Raw genomic sequence first — 10,477 nt, 5'->3', positions numbered from 1 at the left:
TAACAAAAAAAACGAAGTCCAGATGACATGATTCAACCTTTTTTGTTCAACAATCATACAGTTGAATGACATGATTAAAACTAAAAGTAGACTCGTTTCCTTTTAGATTTTTTTTTTTTTACCAATGATTACAGGTACTCATTGTTAAGCATGAAAAAGTAGTCTTGAGCTACTTAAGGTGGTGCAGTCTGAAAGGATTTACTCCACATATTTTGTTATGCAATTCAGAAATGAGGCTCCACGCTCCTTGAAAACAAATCACTCGTCTGAATTAGCCCAAAGCCGCATGGGAGCTCGAGTTGCGTGACTGACCTACGTTAAGCTGGTCATAGTCTGCGCAGGTAAACAAATCAGAATCAGACAAGCGTAGGATCTCAGAGAAGATGTTTAGGTGAAAATATAAGACTAAAGATCGAGTACGACAGATGTCAAGAGTAAATATTAAGCTGTGCGGTTGCCAAAAAGACAGAGCTCAGCATTCAAAACCTCAGTTTTTGCAAAACTTCTAGACAAGTTTACTGTTTCAACATTTCAGCTCTAGTTTAACACTAACATAAATTACTCAACAAATATGAGTGTAAATACAGAATAACTTGTTTCAGTCACTTCTGTTGTTTCTGTAGGTAAACAAACGCATGTAGGTTGCACCCAGTCGCAAATTTTCCGTACCTGAATTCACATCCGTATAAATAAAATATTGTTTGGCTTTTGTATATGACTTTAAGACTTTGATGTGAATCTGCTGGCTTTGCAGTGAACAACTTTAAAACAATGCAACTTATAGAAACTATGATGTAATTTCTGAAAATTTTAGGATATCCAAAATAGTAGTTGCCTTAAAATCTGTTTATATGAGGTGACTAAATTACATAAACTGTTGTTTCTGTCGTGGGTGTCTATATGGCACTTCATGGCCAGTAAATGCTGCTCAAAATAAAAATACCCAAATTAAGACGTCTGCTTCTTATGCAGAGAATGTCCATTAAACTAGAGAAATTGCATTTCCTACGAAAATACAGTGTAAATGCTTATTGCAGAAGAACTTGCTGAAAAACAGCTGAAATTAATCAAAGAAAAACAGGCTGCAATGTATCTGAAATGAAAGAACAAGCCTAAATTAGCAGAAGAAAGCAGAAAGAACACATATTTGCTGAATTATCAGTAGGTTTAAATACTGGTAAGCAGAATGAGCTCAAAAATTAGAAAATGAGTTGAAAAAAAGAAGCTAAAATTAGCCACAACAAAAAAAACATCTAAAAAGTAGCCAAAAAAGCAGGAAAAAAAGCTTAACCTATGAGAAGGAGGTGGAACGAGCTAAAATGAGCAAAAATGGGAAATTACTTGAAAAAGCTAAAATTTGCATAAAACAGCTAAATAGTAGCTGAAATAGCAGAAAAAGATGAAACTAGCTAAACAAAGCTGAAAGGAGCAGAAAAAAGTTGATTAGGCTGAAAGTAGCAGGTTACCACAAAAAACTTGAATTTATCTGAAAACAGCTGAAATTAGCTAAAAAAAAATCTAAAAAGGCAGAACAAGCTTAAATTAACAGAAGAATGCAGAACACATTTGGAAATTAGGCTGAAAGAAGCAGAAATGAGCATAAAAAGTAGAAATTATCTGAAAAAAGCTGTCATTAGCTATAAAACGGCTGAAAAGTACTTTGTAGCTAAATAGGTAGAAAGAAGCTGAAATTACAAGAAGGAAGTGGAGAGAGCACATTTTTGCTGAATTAGGCTGAAAAAAGTTTAATTAGCATAAAAACTAATAAATAGTAGCTGAAATAGTAGAAAAATCTGAAGTTTGCAGAAATAAGCTGAAAGGAGCATAACAAGCTGATATTAGCAGAATGAAGTTGGAAGAAGAAGAAGAAAAATGTTGTAGTTAGTAGAAAGAATCTGAAAGGAGCATAAAACAGCTGAAAGTAGCTGAAAAAATGTTTAAATTTGCACAAGGAAGCTGAAAGAAGCTGAACAAGAAAAAATGTGAAAAGAGCAGTTAAAGGTTGTAAACAGATCTGAAAATTTGCAGGATGTAAAATGAGCTTAATTCATTTATTATGAGAGAAAAAATTGCAGAAAAGGCTAAATATTTCATAAAGCTAAAGTTGCACCAATACCAAAAGTCATAGCAGGCTTGTCCTGAAAGAGTTTTGATTTATGATTTGTTGAAATAGTTTGAACACTGGGGGACGAGAATCTTTGGAAGAAAAATGGATCACAACATAGACGTGCTCCACCCTTGTGTAGTTAGGCGGCCTTTCTTGTATTTTTAAATTATTTTGCTTCTCTCTGGCATAACAGATACTGAAGCTGCCACCGTGGTTTGGCCATGTGTGGATGCTTGTTCGAAGCTATCGTGAAGCATTCGGGGCCATGCTTTGATAGAATAAACACGATGCAGCATTTTTGACATGCAGGGGCCCATACTGAGCTCGCACACTCAAACAAATGAAGCGTGATAAGAAGGAAGAGAAGCAGCATGATGAAAAGAACCAAAACAGACAGAAAAGACAAGAGTATAACCTGATGGGTAGCTACAGGAAGGCGGCTAGGACCAGAAATGAAAGGATCAAGGTGCAGGCACAAAGTGAACGTGCAGGATCTTAACAAATAAAATATCCTGCAGGATGGCACTGTGACCATACGTAAATATTTAATCTGTTACATGAAGTTGTAGGACATCTGAAGACTGATCTGGTTTATTGGCCTTGGTGGAGCTATTTGTTCTCTAAGTCAGTGGTTTATGTGGTTTCAGTGGTTTGGTAACCTCCGTGTTACTGCTTGCTTTATTTTTTGTGTATCTTATTTTTTTCTGACTCACGAGTTAGCTCGTGTGTGTTGTTGTTTATGTGTTTGTATTTATTTATTATTTGTATTGTTATACCATCAACTTTATAGAAACTGCACATGGATACTAGCTTACATGGCTAAGTTTGGCACATTTACAGGTGAACCATTTCCCCCCCTTTTTTAATTAAAAGAAGTTCAGCAAATAATCCTCCAAAATAAATAAATGTCCAGGTGTTTCAGGCTCACTCAAAGCAGTAAAGATATCAACATTTTTGTCCTTTCCAATTTATACTGCTAGCATTACTAAATTACTAAAACTAAGACATCACCATGCATGAACCTCAGTCTGTTCTGTCTGAAATTATCTTAATACAAATTAGAGACATTGCATTTCCTACAAAAATGCAGTGTGAATGCTTATTGCTGAAGAAATTGCAGAAAAACAGCTGAAATTAAGGTTTTTTTTTTTGTTTTTTTTTTGTTGTTTTTTTTAAAGCATGAATTGGAGCTGAAATGGAAGAACAAGCCTAAATTAGCAGAAGAAAGCAGAAAGAACACATATTTGCTGAATCGGGTTTAAAGAAGCAGTAATGAGCACAAAAATAGGATATCAGCTTTAAAAAGAAGAAGCTGAAATTAGCTTTAAAAATAGATGAAAAGTAGCTGAAATGGCAGAAAGAAGCTTAAACTACCTGAAAGAAGTGGAAAGAACTGCAATGAGCTAAAAAAAAAAAAAAGTGGAATTAGCTGAAAATGTTAAAATGTGTATCAAAAGAGCTAAATATTAGCTGAGAGAGCAGAAAAGGCTGAAACTAACATAACAAAGCTGAAAGGAGCATAACAAGTTGAAATTAGCATAAAGAAGTTAATTAGGCTGAAAGTAGTTGAAAACTTAAATTTATCTGAAAACAGCTTAAATTAGCTAAAAAAAAAAAAGGCTAAAAATCTAGCTGAAAAGGTAGAACAAGCTTAAATTAGCAGAAAAAAGCAGAAAGAATGTTTGCCCAATTATATGACGAAAGAAACGTAAATGAAAAAAGCTGAAATTATCAGAAAAAAGCTGAAAAAAGCTGAAATTATCTGAAAACAGTTTAAATTTGCCCAAGGAAGCTGAAAGAGGCTGAAGCAGAACAAATTGTGAAAGGAGCAGTAAAAGGTTGTAAACAGATCTAAAAATTTGAAGGATGTGAAATGAGCTCAATTCTTTTTCTATGAGACAAAAATGACAGAAAAAGCGAAATATTTCCAAATGCTAAAGTTGTACTAATAAAAGTCAAGCACCCGTCTCCTGAATGAGCTGAACATTTTGATATATGATTTGTTGAAGTAGCACAAAAATTGTGCAACGAGAAAGATGCTGAAAAACTTATGGAAGAAAAATGGATCACAATAGTGTGAACACTTCATAAGCATGAACCAAAACCCACCTCTTATACTTTATTCAGCCAACAGACTGCTTGTTAAAGGCAATAAAAACATTCAGATTTCAGGTTTAACTCCAGTAATTACTTGTTTATTCAGTAATGCAGATTCATCATGTTTAAATTATTTCTACAGCCTGATTTTAAGGCTGGTTCAGTATTTTATTTTATTTTTTAACCATGAACTTTCTCTACATAAAAGACACCAGTTGTACCAGACAAAGCTGTTTTTACTGACAGGTTAGTGTTTAGTTGGTTTAATAACATGTTTGCCTAATTTTGTACAAACTCCCAACTAATCCACCAGTGTGCGTGCGCTTAGTAACAGCTGCGAGGCTCCAGTGGGCTGGCAGGAGGAATGACAGACATCCTATCTGAGCATTCCTGAGGGCAGAACACTTTCACCTCAGGAAACGACACTAAGACCACAAATAAAAACTTTCTGCCAACTGTCAAAAGACTGCTCTCCAGGCATGAGGTCTGGAGTTTGATGATCTAACCTTGATTTTCATGATGCTTGGATGTGATCTTTACATTTTCTCTGGAGTTTATCACATCCTTTGTGTAAAAAAAGCTATGTATTATTTTATGTGCTTGAATACGTCTGGTTTTATTTGTCCATCCACTGCTGCTCATCTGGTCTTGTTCACGTGTCAAGCTTCAGGCCAAATGTTGCCCTCGTTGACATCTTATCTGGCCCCCAAGATGATATGTGAAACGTAAAATACTTTTATCATTTGAATTTTTTCAGTAATCTTTGATTATGATGTCGAAAGCACAACAGAGAACGGTCAAATGAGACCAATCAAACTCTTGTTGAGGAACCTGTGACCAAGAAAAGATGTTGGGTATCTAACTTGAGTTAATGTATTTTCTGAAATTGGTCTTGGTCTTGTTTCTGCTCGGTCTAACTTGACTTTACATTTAAAAGATTTTTAATCACCTTGATACCAAAGGTGGGGTTACTACATGCCAACCAGAGAATTTAGACCAAGGTAATCCTCATTGTTGTCATAAACCAGCATGCCAGAGCTATTTTAAAATACAGAAATCATAGAAAGACCTGATTTAAACTATTAAACGTCTTTACATCTCAACAGTAGTGCAAGCTAAACTCCAATGTTTCCTGTGGTTTAAATGTACAAATAGTGAAAATATCATTTCATGAAAACATGCTCATAGTGACTTCTGCTGCAGGGAGATAGTGGTGGTGCAGCAATAACTTCCAAGAAATTAGTTCCTGTAAATTAGCACAATCTGGTCCCTTTAACATGTCACAGTGATTTATTGAATCATTAGCGTGCAGTTGGTCTAAAGAACACACCTCGTTTGTAACAACTTTTTTCCAGTTTTAGCTGGCAGGATGTGTTTCTGTCTGCAGCTCCAACTCTACTGGACGGTGTGCATTCTCCGCTGACCCCAGAAAAACCTGATAACAGGCTCCTTGCTCCTGCCCTGCCAGCCGTCACAAGGCTGAAGTGGAGCACAAAGACTCGCATTGTGTCCTGTTGCATATTTGAACACATATCTGTGTCTCGCACTATTCCAGCAATGTGAGATGGGGAGGCCTGATGCCTGACTTGCAGCTGCCTCCAAGCTGTTTTGCATGTTCTCACAACACACTTTTTTTAAACTACAGGTTGGAAATATTAAATTGGATTAAAATAGATGTGATAATGTTTAGGGAAGCTTCCACTTAGTTTGTAATGTGTTGTTGTTTGTCCTGCAGATACTGATTTAGCACTTTTTAAAAATCCCTTCTGATTCTCAAATTTAGCAATGCCTTTGTTTGATCAAAGTTTTGCTGTTATTATTTATGTTTTACGATTATCACCCACCAACAAAAGGTGAAGCTGGACAATAATGCTTTTGTCCACAAAGTACACATACACCTAATTAACTTTTTGAGCAATTCAAGATGACTGCCACAGCCAGCTGTCCTTGAAAAATAAACACAAAAATGACTATAACTCAGTCAGTTTAACAGATATTTTGAGCTAAAATGTAGTGTGGTAGTAGCTGAGGGTCATTCACAATGCATACTCTGAAGATAACGCCCAATGATATTGCATGAGATTGCACAAATGTTGTTTTTACTGTATGAGCAACAAATGGTGGCAGACAGTATTCATTTGTTCAAGAAGTGCCAGGTCTTTATTGTTCCCCGTGTGGAGCGGAGAGGTTGAATTGGATATACCCTTTCTTCATCTGTGCATGTTTTGAGCACGATAACTTGAACAATAAGCAAAGTACTGACTTCTATTTTGGTGTGTGGCTGCAGCTAGGCATAAACAAGGACACTATCGAAAATTGGGTTGCCACAAAGAAATTCAAGATGGCCACCGCCACCATATATATGTATAAACCAACCACCTCAATCATTTGAGGAAAATGCTTATTAGTTTTCATATTGCTTAAAAGTATAGTGTCCTCAAATGATTGGTGTGGCCGAAGATTAATCTAGGTGGCCATGGCCACCTTTGGCCACCCCCTTATTCCACCCCTGCTGGATAAAATTGCTCCATCTACTCACCAGGATTTGTCACTCTGTCACACCACGGACAAACAAAATAGTAAAAAATAAATAAAACTACCTCTTGTCTTTTACACGGTGCAATGTCTACCCACTTGAACATCTTGCCCTCAAAACATTAAGGTTTACTTACATTCCCTGTTCAATTCCAGTCAAAAAAAAAAAAAACACTCATCTCTAAAACTATAAACATTCACTGTTCAAATCCCTCATCGGTGGGGGACGTTGATGCACCCCATGTTGTTCACGCTTTATTCCTATTGTTTAGATCATTCATGTGTTTTTAAAGTTTCTATTGTATCAGCAGCCAGCGGTGATAACATCTTTTCTCTGTACAGACTAAGAAACGTTTGTCTGATTATCCACTTCTCTTTCTTCTCCTATCTTCACACTTAACTTCCATTTATTTCTCTTTCGTTCCTCTCATCTCACAATTTCACACCTTCTGCCACCTTTCGTTTGACCTCCATCCCTCCCAGTGTGTAGTAAACCTCATCAGTGAGCTCCAGGAGCAGATGTGCAAGTTTCAGGAGGAGATCAACACTCGCATCCAGGAGAAACGGGCCCTGGAGGAGAAGGAGACTCAGCAGGGGGAGCCCGGAGGCCCACCAGCCCAGGGCTGCAGTCCTCCTGACGGGTCAGCTGGCTCAGACCTGAGCCTGAATGCCCCAGAACCCTGGAAACACAAAGGAGGACAGACTGTTCACGTAGGGAGACTTGAAGGATGAACTCACCTTGCCCCCCATCATTCCCTCTCCTCTTCTCTTACTTCTTAACCCGTCCATGCACCACCAAGTCTTTGGAGTTTCCCACAGAATCAAACTAACAACTTCTAATGTGCAGAGTGTCTGTATGTGTGCTGCAGGATGCGGGGGGGTGGTGCTCTGCTCTGGTCCCTGCAGAAATGAACACGTTCGATTGGTTTTCCAAATGCTTCCACTCCGTTTGAGGAGCTGCAAATCCTTTGAACGGTTTGACGTCTGTTAGAGGGGCCACACTCGGGAATCTTTCTGTCTTTTACTCCTCAACAGTTTGGAGCATTTGGAACATAACTCAACTTGATCATGAATTGTCTTTCCTTTTTTATTTATATATTTTAAAAGTCTTGGGTCAGCATTGTGTTTTTATGTGATCAAATGTAGTTTGTTTGCATGGCAACTCTTCTTCCACTTACTAACCAAGTTTTATGTCTGCTTCCTCCTGCTCTGACCAGGTGGATGGGTCATGTACCAAGAAGTAGTCCTTTTCAAGGTTTCCCTCAGACAGAGATAACGATCGGCTGTTAGATGTGTAGTCTGAAAGCCTTCCAATCGTGTTCTGGGTTCATCCTTTTCCTGCCTGTTGATAACTGCACTTTGTGGTGTTTGTTTCAGGAGGATCGTGTTTCCTTTATTAACCACAGTTCTGTCCAAACCTGGAGACTTCTTATAACTGCACTGAGTTTGAACCTGGTGTTTAATTCCCCTACTGTTCATGTGTTGGCATGCATACGTTCCAGGGCTGTTGACAAGCTCCTGAGATTTGGATGCTTTTTCTATTTGTAACACCTGTGCTAGTTGGCATAATGTGTTGTTTACCTAAAACATAGATTTGGTTTTCCTGCAGGATTTGGTACAGGAAGTTAAGCAGCTGAAGAGCAAAGTGGAGGAGCTGGAGGGAGAAAAGAGCCAGTATGAGAGGAAACTCAGAGCCACCAAGGTACACCGCTACGCTTTTATGGGTATAAACATCACATGTTGATGTTTAACAGGAAGAGCTGTGAGAGAAAAAAGATGTTCACTTTTTTGTCTTTAAGGTAATAATTCACAGAGTTACAGAAAATAAGAGGCAACAGTGTTTACAGCTGTCAGTTCCTCGCTGTTAGATTTCTAGTAAAAATGGCAGGAGGTTTCTGCTCCAAGCCAATAAACTGACAAGGATCAGCAGGAAGTAAAGTAAAAGATGTATGGTAGGTTAGAATGGTGGCTGGGTTTCTCCCTTCTGTTTTCAATCCTTACAGAAACCCTTTATAACCTGACAGACCATGTTTTACTTTTATTGATCATGCCTGATGCAGTGTGAGCTCTGTATCCTCACCATCAAAACTTACAAGTCCCTGCAGAGCGAAGAGGCGGAAATGGAAAAACCCTCTGTCCATATGTGTTGTGAACGTAACTTGAAAAATAAGTGAGGTACTGACTTCCATTTTTTTTGTGTGTGGCAGCATATATACATAAGAAAAAAATAGTTTAAGTCCAAATCCAAAATGGACACCCCAGCATACTTGTGCTTGTATTCAAAGGCCACCATTGGCCACCCCCTCCCTCTGCCATTGCACCTGATGGTGGATAAAATGGATCCCTCCACTCACCAGGATCCGTCACTGCACCGCAAGGGACAAGGCAAAAGAAAACAAAAAACTGTCTTCTCCTCCACAGTGTAACTCCTACCCATTTGAATATCTTGTACAAAGTACCAAAAACATTAAGATTTACTTACATTCCCTCTTCTAGTCCAGAAAAACACAAATCTCTTAAACTATAAACGTTCACTATTCAAATCCCTCTGCAACGGGAGACATCGGCATACCGCTTGTTTTATTAATTATTATTGTTAACTAACCTCCCTTGTAATTTATTAATCTAAAGTGGAGTGGCAAAGTTCCCACCTCCTTTTGGGGGAAGCAATCCTGCCACTTTGACGGTAGGTGAATGAAACTCCTAATATGGTGATTCAGAAAATACGGCAGGCAAGCAATTATTTAATGTCAATAGAAAACACCCAACTCACAGTTATCATGTTTTTCTTTTATTAAGTTGCTTTAATTTGCTATTTTGACTGTCGTTTATGAGTGCACATTACAGTAAACTGTTAGGCAGCATTCTTTAAGGTGGTTTACCTAGTATCTGCAAAATTGTTTAAATAATTTAACTTGTTATAAAGATCTGTTCTATTGAAAATGTCTCCAAAACAAGTAAGTTTAATAAAATTAACCTCTGGTTTTTACACGCTTGATTGTATTTATGTTTTGATACAGTGATGTAGAGTTGCATACAGGCCCAAAAAATCCAATCGAGCCCCAGCCCGTAGCCATAATTTCTGAACCCCACCCGACCCGACGAATTAACGGTAATTACAGGTCCGAACCCGAACAACAAAAAATTTTTAATTAAGCTTTGACTGTTTTATAATTATTAGTGGTCGGCAGAAGTGAGCGGGTGAATAAAAGGGGCAGAAGATTGGAGCTGAGGGGGTGTTTGTCCTTTCATGGCCGTCAAAGAACTCCCTGCTTCTGCCTGCATTCTGCATTATTCAGACACGAACCCTGATCTACATGTCTGCTTTTGGATCTCACCTGTTTGGGTTATCGACCACGCGCGTTCGCTGAGTGCAGCGGCTGAATGAACATCCATTTGGGTGATGGATCGCTTCCTGGCAGTACAGTCCCATCTGAAGCTTAACTGAACTTTATTTTACCTCTTTCAAGGCCAGTCAGCTCGCAGTGAAATGGCCATGTGCGGCTGGTATAGTATGGCAAGCCATGTTGCCATATAGTTGGACTGTATGGCAAGTCATCTTGCCATATAATTGGATCGAGGCCAAAAGCCCGACCCAGCCCACCCATCCAGCACATTATCATGGCCTGGCCCGCCCCGAATTCAGGTCAGGCCAGGCGTAGAGATGTCAGCTCTACAGTGATGACTTCCATACACAAAATAAAATGGCTGCCACATGTTGCCCTCTGCAGCTGGACT

The 10,477-nt window shown here is 38.4% G+C and overlaps 1 protein-coding gene across 1 annotated transcript in view; it reads left to right on the top strand.

Annotated features, from left to right (window-relative positions):
• ppfibp2b (PPFIA binding protein 2b) overlaps positions 1 to 10,477 on the top strand; it is a 71,217-nt gene that overhangs the window by 39,917 nt on the left and 20,823 nt on the right. The window contains 2 exon segments of the mRNA XM_037683366.1: positions 7,223 to 7,450; positions 8,349 to 8,441. Coding sequence (XP_037539294.1) covers positions 7,223 to 7,450; positions 8,349 to 8,441 — 321 coding nt within the window.

Source organism: Nematolebias whitei, chromosome 10 (assembly GCF_014905685.2).
Source record: "Nematolebias whitei isolate Nwh7 chromosome 10, NemWhi1, whole genome shotgun sequence".
NCBI classification, from domain to species: Eukaryota; Metazoa; Chordata; class Actinopteri; order Cyprinodontiformes; family Rivulidae; genus Nematolebias; species Nematolebias whitei.
The sequence above is the reverse complement of the archived record's forward strand: the minus strand, read 5'-3'. Positions and strand labels throughout refer to the sequence as shown.